Source organism: Cetorhinus maximus, chromosome 23 (assembly GCF_964194155.1).
Source record: "Cetorhinus maximus chromosome 23, sCetMax3.hap1.1, whole genome shotgun sequence".
In the NCBI taxonomy this organism is placed as follows: Eukaryota; Metazoa; Chordata; class Chondrichthyes; order Lamniformes; family Cetorhinidae; genus Cetorhinus; species Cetorhinus maximus.
In genome coordinates this window covers 44,654,514-44,673,521 of record NC_135901.1, presented here as the reverse complement: position 1 = coordinate 44,673,521, position 19,008 = coordinate 44,654,514, and the positions used below count along the sequence as shown (strand labels likewise).

General features: G+C 45.5%; 1 protein-coding gene and 1 non-coding gene across 2 annotated transcripts; both read right to left on the bottom strand.

Moving 5' to 3' along the window:
- Positions 1 to 258: 258 nt before the first annotated feature.
- On the bottom strand, positions 259 to 17,532 carry LOC144698016 (uncharacterized). Its single transcript, XM_078569959.1, has 5 exons — positions 17,470 to 17,532; positions 13,650 to 13,703; positions 10,468 to 11,603; positions 5,509 to 5,755; positions 259 to 312 (listed from the first exon to the last, which is right to left on the bottom strand). Exons 1-5 carry the CDS (start codon positions 17,530 to 17,532, stop codon positions 259 to 261), a joined length of 1,554 nt encoding a protein of 517 aa, XP_078426085.1.
- A 1,259-nt stretch (positions 17,533 to 18,791) lies between these two features.
- trnae-uuc (transfer RNA glutamic acid (anticodon UUC)) lies at positions 18,792 to 18,863 on the bottom strand. The gene has a single exon. It is a non-coding gene; the product is annotated as a tRNA-Glu (tRNA).
- Positions 18,864 to 19,008: the final 145 nt, after the last annotated feature.

Sequence of the window (19,008 nt, the reverse complement as noted above, 5' to 3'; positions counted from 1 at the left end):
GAAAAGAGAGCTGCTAAGACCAACAACCCTTCGAGAAAAAAAATCTCCTCATCTGTCTTAAATGGGAGACCCCTTATTTTTAAACTGTGTCCCCTAGTTCTAGTCTTTCCCACAAGGGGAAACATCCTTTCAGCATCCACCCTGTTGAGCCCCCTCAGAATCTTATATATTTCAATAAGATCACCTCTCATTCTTTTAAGCTACAATGGGTACAGGTCCAGCCTGTCCAACCTTTCCTCATAAGATAAGCCGCTCATCTCAGGTATCAGTCGAGTGAACCTTCTCCGAACTACGAACACACTTATATCGTTTCTGAAATAAGGAGACCAAAACTGTACACAGTACTTCAGATGCTCACCAACACCCTGAACAACTGTAGCAAAGCACCCCTATTTTTATGTTCCATTCCCCTTGCAATAAAACAACACCATTTGACTTCCTAATCACTTGCTGTACCTGAATACTAACATTTCCTGATTCATGTAGCAGGACACCCAGATCCCTCTGTATCTCAGAGTTCTGCAATCTCTCTCCATTTATATAATATGCTGTTTTTCTATGCTTCCTGCCAAAGTGGACAAGTTCACATTTCCCCACATGATACTCCATCTGCCAAATTTTTGCCCACTCACTTAACCATCTCTATCCCCTTGCAGGCTCCTTAGGTCCTCTTCACAACTCACTTTCCTGCCAATCTTTGTGTCAGCAATCAGCAAATTTAGCAACCATACATTCAGTCCCTTCATCCAAGCCATTGCAATAGATTGTAAATAGTTGAGGCCCCAATATTGATCCCTGTGGAACTCCACTCGTCACATCTTGCCAGCCTGAAAAAGACCTAGTTTTCCTCTTCTGCTTCCTGTTAGCTAACTAATCCTCTATCCATGTGCATGTGTTACCCCTTCTCAATTCGGGACAAAATTAAGTCATGTGAGCAAATGTGGGTTAATTCAGGAACACCAGCATGGAATTGTTAAGGGAAAATTGTGTTTAATAAACTTGCTTAAGGTATTTGGAGAGGTAACAGAGTGGGTGATGAGGATGCTGCTGTTAATGTGGTGTACATGGACTTCCGAATGGAATTAGAGAATGTGCCGCACAACAGACGTGAGCAGAGTTAGCTCATGGAATAAAAGGGACAGTAGCAACATGAATACAAAACTGGCTGGGTATAGGAAACAGCGAGTCGTGGTTAATGGATTTTTTTCAGACTGGAATAATGTTTATAGTGGAGATCCCCAGGAGTCGCTGTGAGGACTCCTGCTCTCCTGAACCTATATAAATGACACAGACCTTGGTGTTCAGGCTCAATTTTCAAATTTATGGAGGAGTCTTGAGTGGGCACAGAGTGAATAGCGGCTTCCCTTCCCTGAAGGACATTAGTGAACTAGTTGGGTTTTTTAGGATAATCCAGCAGTTTTCATGATCACTTTTTCCTCGTGCCGGCCCCACAAATTCCCAGATTCATTCAGCTCAATTTCACAACCTGCCTTTGTGTTTTTGTGGGTTCTGTCTCACTCTCGTTTTAAATCAATTCCACAGGGGATTAGAACGGGAGGATTTGCAGTTGGGAAACTGAAACCAAACATCACATCAGGATCTGATGGAGTCGCCCAATTTATCGTAACCTGAATATGATCGAATTTTGAACATGGAAGGAAAAAGCACCGTTCACAGTGGGGAGAAACCGTACACATGTTGTGTGTGTGGACGAGGCTTCAGCGATCATTCGCTCTGTCAAAACACAAGCGCAGTCACACTGGGGAGAAACCGTGGAAATGTGGGGATTGTGGGAAGGGATTCACGTGTCCATCTGAGCTGGAAATTCATCGGCGCAGTCACACTGGGGAAAGGCCGTTCACCTGCTCTGAGTGTGGCAAAGGATTCGCTCAGTCATCCCACCTGCTCAAACACCAGCTAAGTCACACAGACAAGAGACCTTTTAAATGTGCAGACCGCGTAAAGTGCTTTAAAAGTTCCGGAGAACTGATATCCCATCAACGTGTTCACATTGACGAGAGACCATTCAGGTGCTCTCACTGCGGAACTGGGTTCAGGCGATCATCTGACCTCACTAAACATCAGCGCAGTCACACTGGGGAGAGACCTTTCACCTGCTCCGAGTGTGGGAAGGGATTCACTCAGTCATCCAGTCTTCTGGCACACCAGCGAGTTCACACAGGAAAGAGATCTTTCAAATGCCCAGACTGTGGGAAGTGCTGTAAAAGTTCCAGGAACCTAATTACACATCAACGTGTTCACACTGATGAGAGACCGTTCATGTGCTCTCAGTGTGGGGCTGGGTTCAGGCGATCATCTGAACTCACTGTACACCAGCGAGTTCACACTGGGGAGAAGCCGTTCACCTGCTCTGATTGTGGGAAAGGATTCACTCAGTCATCCAACCTACACAGACATCAGCGAGTTCACAGGTCACTACAGTGATGGGATTTTGCTGTCAGTTACTTCCAAGACTGAACCATGTTCATTGGGGTATGTTTCTGCTGAAGTTGGTAAGCTCCAGGACAGATATAGTGGTTCATATTTTGGATAGAAGTAAAATAAATCAGCTTTGTGTTAAATAAAGTGTGTTGAATCTTTTTACTATTTCTAATGCAAGTTAGTTCCTTTTGAAGGTCTCTCCCTCTTCCCTGTCTCCTCCATCTTCACCTCCAACAACAAGTGTGAGGAGCTCATGGAGCTTCTTTGTCACTAAGATTGAGACAATCTGATCAGCTGCCTCTGCTGCTTCCCTCACTTCCACTAACCCACCGGGACAAACTGTCTCTAAAATTCCCCCTTGTCTGAGCCTTGAACCCACATCTTTCTTTAGTTTCTCTCCCATTCTTATGCCCTCCCAGTGCTCATCTTGTCCATGAGACCCACCTCTTGCTCCATTGACCCTATTCCCACTAAACTGCTGACCACCCAACTTCCCCATGTTCACTGATATTGTTCACAGTTCTCTCTCTTCACGTACTGTTGATCTCTCCTTCAAATCTGCCATCATCACCCCCTCCTCAAAAATCAAACCCTTGACCACATCATCCTTGCAAACTATTGCCCAATCTCCAACCTCCCTCTCCTATCCAAACTTCCTGAACATGTGTCACCTCCCAAATCTGTGCCCAGCTTTCCCAGAACTCCCTGTCTGAATCCCTCCAATCAGGTTTCTGCCCCTGTCACTGGACGGAAACAGCTCTGATCAAAGCCACCAACTACATCCTATGTGACTGTGACAAAGGTACACTATCCCTTCTCAACTTGTCTGCAGCCTTTGACAAGCTTGACCACACCATTCTGCTCCAACACCACTCCACTGTCATCCAGCTGGATGGGGCAGCTCCCTCCTGGTTCACCTCCTGACTCCCCAAAGCCTGTCCACCATTGAGAAGCCACAAGTCAGGAGTGTGATGGAAAACTCCCCACTTGCCTGGATGAGTGCAGCTCCAACAACTCTCAAGAAGCTTGACATCATCTAGGACAAATCAGCCCCGCTTGATTGGCACCCCATCCACAAACATTCACTCGCTCCACCAATGATGCATAGTAGCAGCAGTGCATACCATCTACAAGATGCACTGCAGGAACTCACCAAGCCTCCTTAGACGGTATCTTCCAAACCCATGACCACGACCATCTAGAAGAACAAGGGCAATAGATACATGTGAACATCACCATCTGGAAGTTCCCCTCCAAGCCGCCCACCATCCTGACTTGGAAATTCCTTCACTGTTGTTGGGTCAAAATCCTGAAACTCCCTCCCTAACAGCACTGTAGGTGTACCTACGCCACATGGACTTCAGCGGTTCAAGAAGGCAGCTCATCGCCACCTTCTCAAAGGCAATTAGGAACGACAATAAACACTGGCCCAGCTGGCAACGCCTACATCCCAAGAATGAATTAATATGAAAAGAAGATTGATGGTCTGATGGCTATTTGTGGAATCTTACTGTGCACAAACAGGTAAACAGTAACAATTTGTATTTATATAACACGTTTAATGTAATAAAACATCCCAAGGTGCTTCAGAGAAGCATCCTGAAGGGAAATTTAACATCAAGTCACATACCATATTAGAGTAAATGGACAAAACCTTCATTGGAGAGGCAGATTTTAACAAGGACCTTTAATCAGGAGAGAGAGCTGGAGAAGTTCAGGGAGGGAATTTCAGAACTTCATGCCAGGCATAGCCAACAGTGGTGGAGTAATTAAAAGCTGGGATGTTCAAGAGGCCAGAATGAGAAGGGCACATATATCCCTGAGGGTTGAGTGATGGAGGTTGCAGGGGTAGGGAGACACGAGGCGACGGGGGGATTTGAAAACAAGGATGTGAGTTTTAAACTTGAGGCATTGCTTGACTAGGAGCCAATGTATGTCAGCGAGCCAAGGGGTGATGGGTGAACAGGACATGGTGTGAAAAAGCACACGGGCAGCAGAGTTTTCGATGATTTATGTTTCTGCGTGGGGGTGGGGTGAATGTGAGAAGCTGGTCAGGAATGTATTGGAATCATCAAGTCTCAAGGTAACAAGGGCAGGGATGAGGGTTTGAGCAGCAGATAAGCTGGGGTCAGGTGGGGACATGCAATTGCATGGAGATTGAAGTCCCTGGGGGACACTAAGTCGAAGGACTGTGCAGAGGAAAGTGAGTTTGGAGATGGGGTGGAATTTTAGGGTGGTGGGGTCAAGTGTTTTTTCAGGTGATAACAGTGGATTTGAAATTGAGAGAGACAGTACCAGAAGAAAGATAGAGAGAGCCATTAACAATATCAGCTGAGATAGGGAAGCTGGGTGATCAGTAGTTTAATGAGAATGGGGTCAATACAGCAGAGGACAAGATGAGTACTGAGAGGGCATGAGGGGAGAGAAACTGGGGAAAAATGTGAGTTTGGGGCTCTGAAAAGGGGAACTTTAGAGACAGTTTGTCCCGGTAGGCTAGAGGAAGGGAGGGAAGCAGCAGAGGCAGCTGATTGGATTGTCTCAACCTTAGTGACAAAGAAGCTCCATGAGCTCCTCACACTTGTTGTTGGAGGTGAGGATGGAGAAGACAGGGGAGAGAGAGAGAGCCCGTCAAAAGGAACTGACTTGTGTTAAAGATATGAAAAATGTTCAACATACTGTGTGTTTAATACAAAGTTGATTTATTTGACTTCATCCAGAATATTTAGCACCTCCAACATGGTTGGAGCTTTTCAACATCAGCAAAAACAGACTCCGATGAAATTTGTTCAGTCCTGGATGTAATGAACAACAAAATCCAATCACTGTAGTTAATTGTGAACTCGCTGGTGTGTTGGCAGGTGGGATGACTGAGTGAACCCCTTCCCACACTCAGAGCAGGTGAATGGTCTCTCCCCAGTGTGAATTCGATGGTGTCTAAAAAGGGTGGATGAATCAATGAACCCCTTCCCACACTCTGAGCAGGTATACGGTCTCTCCCTGGTGTGTCAGCAGGTGACATAACTGAGTGAATCCCTTTCTACACTCGGAGCAGGTAAACGTCCTTACCCCATTGTGAATTCGCTGGTGTACAGTGAGGTGAGATGAGTGCCTGAATCCGGTCCCACAGTGAGAGCACCTGAACGGTCTCTCGTCAGTGTGAACACGTTGATGGCACAACAGTTCCCCAGAACTTTTAAAGCACTTCCCGCAGTCCGAACATTTAAAATGCCTCTCATCAGTATTGAATCGCTGGTGTCTCAGCAGGTTGGATAACTGAGTGAATCGCTGCCCACATACAGAGCAGGTGAACGGCCTCACCCCAGTGTGAACTCGCTGGTGTCTCAGCAGGTTGGATAACTGAGTGAATCCCTGCCCACATACAGAGGAACAGGTGAACGGTCTCTCCCCAGTATGAACTCGCTGATGAGTTTCGAGCTGAGATGGGGAATTGAATCTCTTCCCACAGTCCTCACATTTCCACAGTTACTCCTCAGTGTAAACACTGCTTTTTCCTTCCATTATCGAGCTTGATGGATCGAGTGACTCTGTCAGATCCTGATGCGATGTTTGGTTTGAGTTTCCCGACTGTAAATCATCCCTTTCTAATACCCTGTGAAATTGATTTAAAACAGAAAAAAGGGAGTGAGAGAGAACCCACAAAAACACAAAGGCAGGTTGTGAAATTGAGCTGAATGAGTCTGAGAATTTGTGGGGCTGGCACGAGGAAAAAGTGACCATGAAAACTGCTGGATTGTCATAAAAACCCAACTGGTTCACTAATGTCCTTCACGGAAGGGAACCTGCCACCCGGTCTGGGCCTACACAAGACGCTGGCCTCTGTGGGAGGAGTGCGAGTGTGAGAGGAAGGGCGAGAGAGAAGCGAAGGAGAGAGAATATCTTGACCCTATACAAATAGAACAGAAATACATCAGGTTCTTGCAAACCATCAACCTCCACTACCTAGAAGGACCAGGGTAGCAGGTGTGAGTGAACACCATCACCTCAAATTTCTCTTCAAAGTTACACACCGTCCAATACTGGATGAGCAGAAATTTCCTTCATTTAAATATTGGGAAGACTGAAACCATTGTCTTCAGTCCCCACTACAAACTCCACTCCCCAAATACCTACTCCATCCCTCTCCCTGACAACTGTCTGAGACTGAATCAGACTGTTCACAATCATGGTGAAATATTTCACCCCAAGATGAGCTTCCAACCACATCTCCACATCATCACCAAGACCACCATTACCTTCTCAAAGGGTAACAAGAGATGGGCAGTTTATATAATAGACTTGCTACCAACGCCCACACACCCCGAATTAAAAGCCTGTACAGAAATATTTGTTTCTAAAACAATACACTTTTTAGAAGAACATAAGAAATAGGAGCGTGATGCTGCACCATTTAATAATCTTCTACTTCAACACCATTTCCCCATACTATCCCCAAATTAATTAACCTTCTGTAACTATTCTCACATCCTCTGAGATTTGTAGATATCTTTTATTTCTCTACTTTCTCTCATTGTCTATCCTTTGTCATTATAACTTCACTCATTGATCACTTCCTGTTTCCCCCTCAATTTTACATATCATTCATTGCTTTCTTTCTGTATTCTCTCTCTCTCAGAATCTGTGGGTTTGAGAGTCCAGAGTCAGCAACTTCAACACCTCATTAGGAAGCATATGCTTAGCAGATTCTCTGTTCTCTACTGTATCGTATATTGATCCATAAATCAGAATAAACATGTAACTCCCATGTGTCCAGAGTCACTTACACGAGGTCAGCCCACGGGATGGAACCTCGGGTGCCCTGAGTTTGATTTCTGGTGTCTCCAGTCCCGGCTGCCTCCTTACATCAGTATCCCCTCACTTTTATACCCTGTAGTGATCCAGCTCTGGCCCCTGATTCATTGTCTTCTCTGCTGGGTTTTGGCAGGAAGTGAGGAAAAGACAGCTGGAATTTCTCGAATCTGTGATTCACAAGGACACATTCCCCGGTTCCCAGCAGTTACTTTTCTTCAGGAATGTTCTCATTCTCCCTAAACTCCCCTGCCCATTGTTAATTCTGTTATTTCTGATAGTTTCACAATTATACGTATAAACATCACACATTATAATCTGATCTATTCCTCACTCTGGTTTCAGTTTATAATATGGTCAATAACAGACAAACTCTGTCCTTTTCCCTGAACTGATTCGAGTTTCCAATGAGCTGATTCTGTGCAATGGAATGTCTTATCAGTGTTGCCGTGGTGACCTGTCTGCAGTAAAGAGCTTGTTTGAGTTTCGAACTCAGACTAAACTTCTCTATCTCATAATACACGTTATACCAGACATTTTACCTCAAAGTATTTTAGCCATGTTACAAGGGGTTCAGTAACATAAATCTTTAAATTTGAAGGACAAGTTTAAAATGCTGTTTGAACCTGTTACTCCATTTTTATTTATAAAATTAATTTGTAAATCATTGGTTAGGCTGCATTTAGAATATTGAGTCAAATTCTGGGTATCTTACAACAGGAAAGATGTCAAGGCCATGGAGAGAGTGCAGGAGATTCACAGAGACGATACAATGGATGAGGGGCGACAGCACAAAAGGAGGCCATTTGGCACATTGTGCCTTTGTCAGCTCTTTGGAAGAGCTATCTGAATAATCCACTCCCCTGCTGTTTCCCCATGGCCCCGGTCAATGTTTTCCTTCAAGCATTTCTCCAATTCCCTTTTGAAAGTTACTGTTGAATCTGCTCCCACCAAACTTTCAGACAGTGTATTCCAGATGATAACAACTGACTGTGGAATGAAATGTTTTCTCATGGTGACCTGTCTGCTGTGAAGCTCCTGTTTGAGTTTCGAACTTCATTCCAACTTCTCTTTCCCATGAGGAGAGACTGGAGAAACTGGGGGTCTTTTCATTAGAACAAAGCAGGATGAAAGGAGATGTGAGCAAGGAGTTCAAAACTGGGTCAAGTACATGGTACAAAATATTCCAGATACTCCTTGTCCTTCAGGATCAGTGTCCAGGGGAGAAGCTGATGGGTTTATCTCATCATCATCGAGGTGAATGGCTTCTGTCAGAATCAAACACTCTCCAGTCAAACACAGCACGGATTAGATACAGAGTAAACCCATCAGCCTGTCCCCCGGATACAGATACCGAGGGACAGGGAGTGTCTGGGACAATGACATTTCTCACTCAGTAAGGTAGAAATTGATCCTGTATCTCTCCCCATTAATCCTGAGCTCCACACGGCTCGAATCCTCCTCCTGTTTCCCTCCCTGTAACAGCATTGAGCTAAAGCCAGCCCATAATGAGCAGGGCTCAGGGAGAACGGTTACTAGGCACTGCAGTGATGTCATAAAGCAGCATCATTCAGCCCAGCTGGTCCTCTCCCTGTCCCTTTAAAGGTGGAAAACTGGGACATCCTGTTTCCAAACACATCCCACCCTGTTCACACTGATAATCCCAGGGTGGAGAACTGGGACATCCTGTCTCCAAACACATCCCACCCTGTTCACACTGAGAATCCCAGGGTGGAGAACTGGGACATCCTGTCTCCAAACACATCCCACCCTGTTCACACTGAGAATCCCAGGGTGGAGAACTGGGACATCCTGTCTCCAAACACATCCCACCATGTTCATACTGAAAATCCCAGGGTGGAGAACTGGGACATCCTGTCTCCAAACACATCCCACCCTGTTCACACTGAGAATCCCAGGATGGAGAACTGGGACCTCCTGTCTCCAAACACATCCCACCCTGTTCACACTGAGAATCCCAGGGTGGGAAACTGGGGCATCCTGTCTCCAAACACATCCCACCCTGTTCACACTGAGAATCCCAGGGTGGAGAACTGGGACATCCCGTCTCCAAACACATCCCACCCTGTTCACACTGAGAATCCCAGGTTGGGGAACTGGGACATCCTGTCTCCAAACACATCCCACCTTGTTCACACTGAGAATCCCAGGGTGGAGAACTGGGACATCCTGTCTCCAAACACATCCCACCCTGTTCACACTGAGAATCCCAGGGTGGAGAACTGGGACATCCTGTCTCCAAACACATCCCACCCTGTTCACACTGACAATCCCAGGGTGGAGAACTGGGACATCCTGTCTCCAAACACATCTCACCCTGTTCACACTGAGAATCCCAGGGTGGAGAACTGGGACATCCTGTCTCTAAACACATCCCCCACTGTTCGCACTGTGAATCCCAGGGTGGAGAACTGGGACATCCTCTCTCCAAACACATCCCACCCTGTTCACACTGACAATCCTAGTATTTGGGAGGTGACAGCACATTGGAACAGTGTAGGGAGGAGCGGGAGCTTGGAGATGGGGCAGTAGTTTGCAAGAATGGTGGATAAAAGGTTTATTTTTGAGGAGGGGGTGGTGATGGCAGATTTGAGGCAAAGAACAGCACCTGGAGAGAGAACCAGTAACCATGTCTTCAAACATGGGGAAGTTGGGCCATCAACATTGTCATAGGAATAGGGTCGATGGAGCAGGAGGTGGGTCTCATGGACAAGATGAGCACTGGGAGGACATGAGGGGAGATGGGAGAGAAACTGGAGAAAGATGTGGGTTCGGACATTGGGGAACTTTAGAGACAGTTTGTCCCGGTGGGCTGGTGGAAGGGAAGAAAGCAGCAGAGGCAGCTGATCGGATTGTCTCAATCTTAGTGACAAAGAAACTCCATGAGCTCCTCACACTTGTTGTTGGAGGTGAAGATGGAGGAGAGAAGGGAGAGGGAGAGCCCTTCAAATGGAACCGACAGAGATGTTTAACAGATTCAACACACACTGTATTTAACAAAAAGCTGATTTATTTAACTTCATCCAGAATATTAGGAGTCGATGAACATCAGCAGAAATGGGCCCCGAAGAACATGGTTCAGTCTGGATGTGATTAACAACAAAATCCAATGGCTACAGTTACTTGTGAACTCGCTGGTGTCTCAGCAGGTGGGATGAGGTAGTGAATCGATTCCCACAATTAGAGCAGATGAACAGCCTCTCCCCAGTGTGAATCCATTGGTGAACGGTGAGCTCAAATGATGCCTTGAATCCAGTCCCGCAGTGAGAGCACCTGAATGCTCTCTCGTCAGTGTGAACATGTTGATGGTATATCAGGTTCCCAGAACTTTTATAGCACTTCCCACAGTCTGGGCATTTAAAAGGTCCCTCATCAGTGTGAAGTCGCTGGTGTGTCAGCAGTTGAGATGATTGTGTGAATCCCTTCCCACACTTGGAGCAGGCGAACGGTTTCTCGTCAGTGTGAACACGTTGATGGTACATCAGATTCCAAGAACTTTTATAGCATTTCCCACAGTCTGGGCATTTAAAAGGTCTCTCCCCAGTGTGAAGTCGCTGGTGTGTCTGCAGGTGGGATGACTGAGTGAATCCCATCCCACACTCAGAGCAGGTGAATGGCTTCTCCCCAGTGTGAATTCGCTGGTGTACAGTGAGCTGAGATGATGTTTTGAACCCAGTTCCACAGTGAGAGCACCTGAATGGTCTCTCGTCAGTGTGAACACGTTGATGGCACATTAGTTCCCTGGAACTTTTATAGCACTTCCCACAACCTGGGCATTTGAAAAGTCTCTCCTCAGTGAGAACATGCTTGTGTGTCAGCAGATGGGGTAACTGAGTGAATCCATTCCCACACTGGGAGCAGGTGAACGGCCTCTCTCCAGTGTGAATTCTCAGGTGTACAGTGAGATCAGATGATGTCTTGAACCCAGTCTCACAGTGAGAGCACCTGAACATCCTCTCATCAGTGTGAACACGTTGATGGAACATGAGTTCCCCGGAACTTTTATAGCACTTCCCACAGTCTGGGCATTTAAAAGGCCTCTCATCGGTGTGAACTCGCTGGTGTTTCCGCAGGTTGGATGACTGAGTGAATCCTTTACCACATGTGGAGCAGGTGAATGGCCTCTCCCCAGTGTGACTGCGCTGATGCTTTTCCAGGTCAGATGGGTATTTGAATCCCTTCCCACAGTTCCCACATTTCCACGGTTTCTCTCCATTGTGACTGCATTTATGTCCCATTAGGTCAGATGATTGATTGAAGCCTCGTCCACACACAGAACACGTGTACAGTTTCTCCCCACTGTGAACGGTGCTTTTTCCTTCCATGTTCAAAATCTGATGATATTCAGGTTACGATAAATTGGACGGCTCCGTCAGATCCTGAGCTGATGTTTAGTTTCAGTTTCCCGACTGCAAATCCTCCCCTTCTAATACCCTGTGGAATTGATTTAAAACAGAAAAAAGGGAGTGAGAGAGAACCCACAAAAACACAAAGGCAGGTTGTGAAATTGAGCTGAATGAATCTGGGAATTTGTGGGGCCGGCACTAGGAAGAAGTGACCATGAAAACTGCTGGATCGTCATAAAAACCCAACTGGTTCACTAATGTCCTTCAGGGAAGGGAACCTGCCACCCGGTCTGGGCCTACATAAGACTCTGGTCTCCATAAGAACTGAAGTAATAGGAACAAGAGAAGACCTAACACCCCGTCGAGCCTGCTCCACCATTCAATACGATCGTGGCTGATCTTGGGCTTCATCTGCAATTTCCCACCCACTCCCCATGTCCCTCGACTCCCTGAGAGAGCAAAAATCTCTCCATCTCAGCCTGAAATATATTCAATGATGGAGCATCCACAACCCGCTGGGCTGGAGAATTCTATGTGACAGAAGGAGAAAAGGAGAGAGAGAGAAAGTCAGAGAGAGGAGTGGGAGAAGCAGGGGGTGAGGAGAGGGCTTTTCATAGACCTACAAATAAACCAGAACTTTGACAGAATCTCCCAAACCTTCAACCTCTACCCCGGAGAAGGACCAAGGTAGCAGGTGGATGTGAACACCATCACCTCCAAGTTCCCCTCCAAGTCACACACTGTCCTGACTTGTCTGACATCCTGTACTGGATGTACAGAAATTTCCTCCATTTAAATATTGGGAAGATTGAAGCCATTGTCTTCAGTCCCCACTACAAATGTCACTCCCTAGACACCGACTCTATCCCTCTCCCTGACAACTGTCTGGGACTGAACCAGACTGTTCACAGCCATGGTGAAATATTTCACCCCAAGATGAGCTTCCAACCACATATCCACATCATCACCAAGACCACCTATTTCCACCTCAGTAACATCGCCCGACTCCACCCCTTATTTTCAAATTCCTGTATGGCTGCTCCCTGTTGCTGGAAGCTCCTCCAACATAACAACCCTCGGAAATATCTGCGCTCCTCTAATTTGGCATACTGAGTGTTCCTGATTTCTATTGTTCCACATTCGTGCCCATTCTGTCACTTTCCAAGGCTCCAAGCTCTGGAATTCACTCCCTAAACCTCTCCCATTCTCTACCTCATTTTCCTCCTTTAATTTACTCTGTAAAACCCACTTCTTTGACCAAACGCTTGATCACCTGCCCTAATATCTCCTCATGTGGCTCAGTGTCAAACCTTGCTTTGTAACATTTCTGTGAAATGCCTTGGAACATTGTCTTACATTAAAAGTGCTTTATAAATACAAATTGTTCTTGTTGATTTGGACATATATCACTGTTCCTTCATCATCACTGGGTGAATAACCTGTAACTCCTTACCTAACAGCATCGTGGGAGCACCTTCACCACACGGACTGCAGCTGTTCAAGAAGGTCAAACATCATCTTCTCCACAGGCAACTGGGAATTGGCAATATTTGCTGGTATCTGTGGAGAGGGAAACAGAGTAAACATTTCAGGGTTCGCAGAATGATTTACAGGGAGTAAAATTGCTGCAGAATTTGGTGATCAACATAAGCTCAGAAGTGGAATAGAAATGGACTATAGCGCAGGAAAAACAGTTCCTGACTATGAAAGATACTGTGGGAAGATAAAGCTGGGAAACCAGCAGCACATGGTCAGGGGATGGGCAGCGGAGGAAACCTCATTGAGACACAGTCAGCAGAAGTAACAATAAAATACTAAACATAACTCAAATAGATCCATTATTAGAGACAGAGGAAGGTGGACAATGTTAGAGAGGTGATCAGGGAGGGCAGAGGTGAAACAGAGCAATGGATGGACATGGATTCAAATCCTCAGTAAAGGAGCCACACCAGTCCCAGAGACTTGGAACCTCTCACAGAAAACATCACAGCACTAAAAGCTCTAAATTGTAGATGGATGGTGAAAAATACTCACCTCTGAAAGAATATCACCATTTTCAAACTTAAACTCTTCTGTTGCAGCCTGTAGCTAGAAAGATATCAGAAGCACTGGAGTCAGTGAAAAATCTCCCAGTTGAGGATATACCTGGGGAGCGGGGTGATGTGACCGTGTAATTGTTGATGTGTGATGATGTCACAGTGTAATTGTCGATGTGTGATGATGTCACAGACACAGAACATCTGGGTCTGTGCAAACCAGTGATCACCACACATTATGAAGGATGTGAGGGTCCTTGAGAGGGGGCAGAGGAGATTTATCAGAATGGGTCGAGGGATGAGGGATTTTAATTGTAAGATTAAATTCAAGAAACTGAGGTTGTTCTCCTTGTAGTAAAGGAGCTTGAGGGGAGATTTGATAGAGGTGTACAGGATTATGAAAGGTAGTTAAATTAAAGCTGTTCCCATTGGCTGATTATGAAAGGATTAAGGGAAAGAGATTTAAGATTTTAGGTAAGATCCACAATGTGAGGAAGAGATTTTTTACCCAGTAACTGAAAATGACCTCAATGCTTACATTCAAAGGCTGGTGCTATTCAGGTCCTGGTGAATCAAGAGACTTTCAGATTTTGTCATGATGTTTGGTTTCAGTTTCTCATCTCCCTCAAGTATCCCTTGAGTTCCTCCTCTTCTAACATCCTGTAAATGGAATTCAAAAAATCCATCACGGTCAATCCAGGATTGAAATTCAGAAAGAACAAACGTTTCTCTTGGTTTGAGTTTGCTGTGTGTAAATCCTCCCCTTCTTACCCCCTGTGAAAGGAGTTTCCAAAATCCATCCCTGTCGGTCCGGGATAGAAATGCATAACACTCTCTCCTCCTGCTACCTGGACCAGGATGACCGCGCATGCGCCCTGCTGCACATTGCCCCCTATAAAGATGGCGGCCGTTACCCCGGGCCTGGCGAAGGGAGAAATCCAGACTTTTTCGGCCCGTTCTCTGCAAATACAAGACCGGTACCTTGTTATTTGGGATCTGCGGCCTGCGCTGTGTCTTTATGAAGCCTCCCTGCCCACTCCGCTGGCTCCATTCCTCCTCACACACCCACTAACTCTGTTAGTTTGCTCCACTCGACATTCTCTCACCCGCTCTGAGCAGCTTCAGTCACAGACCAGCACTGCGCATGCTAATGGATCCGACCGCAATGCGCATGCCCCACCACACTCAGCACTGCGCATGCGTAGGCGCTGCTGTTGTGAAGAGAGGGCACATTCTGCCCCGCAGCGAATGCTGGGTGGCCGCTCCGCCATTGAAATATCACGTTGTAGAACAGAAACCGCTGTCCTGTAATCAGAATACGATGGGTGCCATAGGGGCAAGACATAAAATTGTTGAATCAATGAAACAGCGGCCAAATTGCTAAGGGGTCCACCGCAATTCTCACCTGGATGCAGAACAAACCCCGACAGTTAGATCTGAACTCAGTGTAGTCTCAGCAGATGGGGTGAGCTGGTAACATTTCCCCCGATACATGGAACATTTAAGAGAACAGATCTCTGCTCTGATTGTGGATCAAATCTTTTGAACTTTTAAAGTTGGAGTGTTAACGTGTGGGCAAACTGAATAAAGCACTTTGCACACGTGAAGTATCTGAATGGTCTCCCACCAGCAAGACTGTGTTGCTGTGTCAGTAAAAGGGATGAGAGTGAATCCCTTTCCAATTTTAACTGGTGAACAATCTGTTTACAGTGTGGGTTTACCTACACATTTTCAGCTCAGACATGGATCTCGAAATTGACTGGTAATTGACTTCCACATTCTTAGCACTACATAAGAAAAAGGAACAGGAGTAGGCCATTCGGCCCCTCAAGCCTACTCCGCCATTTAATAAGATCATGGCTGACCTGATAGTCACCTGAAATCTGTATCCCACCTATCACTGATAACCTATCACCCTCTTGCTTCCCAAGGATATATCGACCTCTGCCTTAAAAATATTCAAAGACTTTGCTTCCACAGCCTTTTCAGGAACAGAGTTCCAAAGTTTCACGATCCTGTGAGAGAAAAAAAATCGCCTCATCTCCATTTTAAATGGGTGACCCCTTGTTTTTAAACAGCGATTCCGAGTTCTAGATTCTCTCACAAGAGGTAACATCCTCTCCAAAACCGCCCTGTCAAGTACCCTGAGGATCTTATATGTTTCACTGATCAGGTAAAGTAAAGCAAATTACTGCAGATGCTGGTTATCTGAAATAAAAATAGAAAATGCTGGAATTCTCAACAGCTCTGGTAGTGACTGTGGAGAGAGAGGCATGGTTTTCATTTCAGGTCCGTAACCTTTCATCAGAACTGCACTGCATCTGAAATGTTAATAATGCCTCTCAATCCAAAAATGCTGCCAGATGTAGTAAGGGAACTCAAGAAGGAAATGAAAATCCCCTTTGAGGAATGGAATCCAATGCGAATGAAGGGTGACCTGCCCGACTGACCAGAGACAGTCAAGGCACCTTTCCCTTCTTTAAGACGCTGGAACAGTGACACTAATGTTATCAGTGAAATTAACTGATTTGAGACATTGAAAGGATTCTCGTTACTGCACATCAGGAATTCAAACCTAATATCGGCTTCGGGACTATCAGAATACTTGGTAACAGATAAGACAATGAAAGGCTCAAAGGGAGATGGCACCAGTTGTAGGAGAGCTGGTTCCCGGTGACATGGATGTGTCTGCAGTGGGTGGGATCAGACTGTTTCCATATATCTGGAATGAATGTCCCATCCTTTATTTTAGAAGAGTAAAACTGACAGAGCGTGATAGCTATCTGGGTAGTGGAAATCTGAACATTAGACTCACTGACACCCTGGTTTGGATACCTTGTCAGTCAGGTTTGTGTAAGTGTCTGTGGCGCAATTGGTCAGCGTGTTTGTCTGTTAACTGAAAGGTTGGTCATTCAAGACCACCCAGTGGTTTAAGATTTTTACTGTTTTTCCCCCTCAGCACCATTCATTGTCACACAGTTCCGGGTTGTCATTGGGTACTTGGGCTGCAAGATATCCCCAAACGGTGGCAGGTCTTTTGTTGTCCAGTGAGGTCCCACAAAAACAGCTTCTTTTTAAAATTACGTTTTCTGTCAAATACAATGAGAAAAGATTTGGACCCACTCTGTACCTTCATCTAACCCATCAGAAATTCATGAAATTATTGGAATCAAACGAACCCCTCAATTATTCTCTCTTCCTCAACTCCACAGTGAGTGAGACAGAGAAAAGCAGAAAAGCAGCAGTGTTCCGGCTCCACACTCTCCAATCACCCGCTGCCAGCAGAAAGCGGCGACTGCAGCTTCCATCAGCGGGTTACTGCCCATCCCTGGAATGCAAGATACTCCAACCAGGGCCAAACCTCCCAATACACCGAGCACAGGCTCAGGAAAACGCAGGTAGATTAAATCCCGGTCACTAAACCTCCGAACAGCATTTACAGAATACCCGAGTGACTGAGTCACAAATAAAAGTCACACCAACTTTCTAAACTTTTCACTGTAAAATTCCTTCATTTTATTGAAAAGCTGACTGTTGTGAATCTGAAAATGAGCACCATGGGATTTGTGTTACCGAGTGACTTGTTTTCCATTGTTTGCCCGTCAGGTTTGCAATTCAAATTGTGTTGGATATTGAAGCGATTCTGATTTCAAAATGAGGACTCGAAGCAGGTAAATATTAAATCCAGGAGAAAATCCTGAGGAAAATGGATCACAGTATTTGGATTGAGGTGCAGGTAAGAAGTGGAAGATGTGAATGATGTTATTGATGATTGAGGGGAATTTATTGCAACTTTGGTGCATTTCTAGGCCGATTACGTTCCACACTTCAAAATTCCGGTCAAGCTTAGGTATCAGGTAGAAAGCAGCAGGTTTAACCATGTATATTGGGATACAAAACAATTTTCATGTTCCTAGCTCGCTTAGTCGGCAGAGCATGAGAATGTTAATCTCTGGGTCATGGGTTCGAGCCCCATGCTGGTGCTGTAATACTTTGAAAATCTGAATAAAAGTCGTACTGTCTGGAAACATTGACCCTCACTCCAGCTGCTGAGTTTTTCCAGCATATCCTGCTTTTGTTTCAGATTTCCATCATTCACAGTAATTTGCTTTTATCTTTTTAATTTGAAATCTTGCTGCTTAAATAAAACACCAACTGATCACTGCGGCTCCTGTGAAACTTACATGGCAGACATTCATCACTGAAAGCAACTGACACACATCAAATTCAAAGTACTTTCATGTCGCATCTCCTTCTGCTTCTGTCTCGCCCCCAGATCCCTCTGCCCGTCCAGCTCCCAGGTCAATTAGCTGCTTCATGCAGACACAGTCAATTCGTGGGAATGGGTAAAACTCGTGGGAAAAGAGACACCTGGATCTCATCTTCCTGGTTCTCCCAGATACTGATTACAGGAATGTGCCCAGTGCCGATTATCCACAGTCTCTCTCCTCCCAGTTGTTCAGCTTTGAAATTGATTTTCACACTGGGTTTCAATGTGAAGAAAGCAAAGCTGTGATAAGCTTATATTGTTCAGCAGATGTCCTGCAAGAAGATACATGATAGGCTGATGATAACAGTGCTCTTTGGACGCGGTGAGCTCCAGGGAAGGATTGGCACCATTAATGTGTCGCTCAATTAGTCTCGTGACAAATCTCGTGCTGGAAATGACAAGAAAACTCGCTGAATTTGTTCCGTGTTTAGGTTTCAAAAGAGCCGAATACAAGGTAAGAAAGCGCATCTCGCTCGAGTGGGTTACAAAATGGCAGAATGACCCGTGCTGTTGCTATAAAATTATAGAAAGTTACAGCACAGAAAGAGGCCATTCGGCCGGGGGTGCTGCTTTCAAAGAGCAGTAGTGATTGTTTGATCCATCAGGAGTGATATTTGTGCCGCTGCAAACAGTAGAGAGCAAAATTCCTACATCTCCCACTCATACTTTGTCTCACACCAACATTTCTACAGTCAGTGCTTTGCAACTTTTCCTCTTCCTTCATTTCCTCACTTCACTTGAACCAAGTGTGATGTTTTCCAGCTCTGAGGCGAAACTTAAACTCTCACTTCTCTGATTCTGGTGGAACTTTTAAAAGTTTCCAATCAATGATAAATCAACGTTCATTCCAACAAATTCAATATCTCGACATTCCCTGACCGGGAATCGAACCCGCGCCGCGGCGGTGAAAGCGCCGAATCCTGACCACTAGACCACCAGGGAATCTGCACCAACAGTTTTTGATTTGGCTTATCTACGCTGCTTTTGCCTATTGTTTTTCAGTTCAGATCTCCTTCACCACAAAACTGCCTGTTTAGGTTCAAGATAAACGATTTCTTCAGCCAATGAAAACAACGGTTTCTGTGAT

Coding starts and splice junctions, on each gene's coding strand:
- LOC144698016 (XM_078569959.1), bottom strand. CDS start 17,532: ATGGTTAAACCTGCTGCTTTCTACCTGATACCTAAGCTTGACCGGAAT. Junction 13,704..17,469: donor GGAATTTTGAAGTGTGGAAC/GTAATCGGCCTA, acceptor ATATCTTTCTAG/CTACAGGCTGCAACAGAAGA. Junction 313..5,508: donor ACCAGCGAATTCACAATGGG/GTAAGGACGTTT, acceptor TCCTTATTTCAG/AAACGATATAAGTGTGTTCG.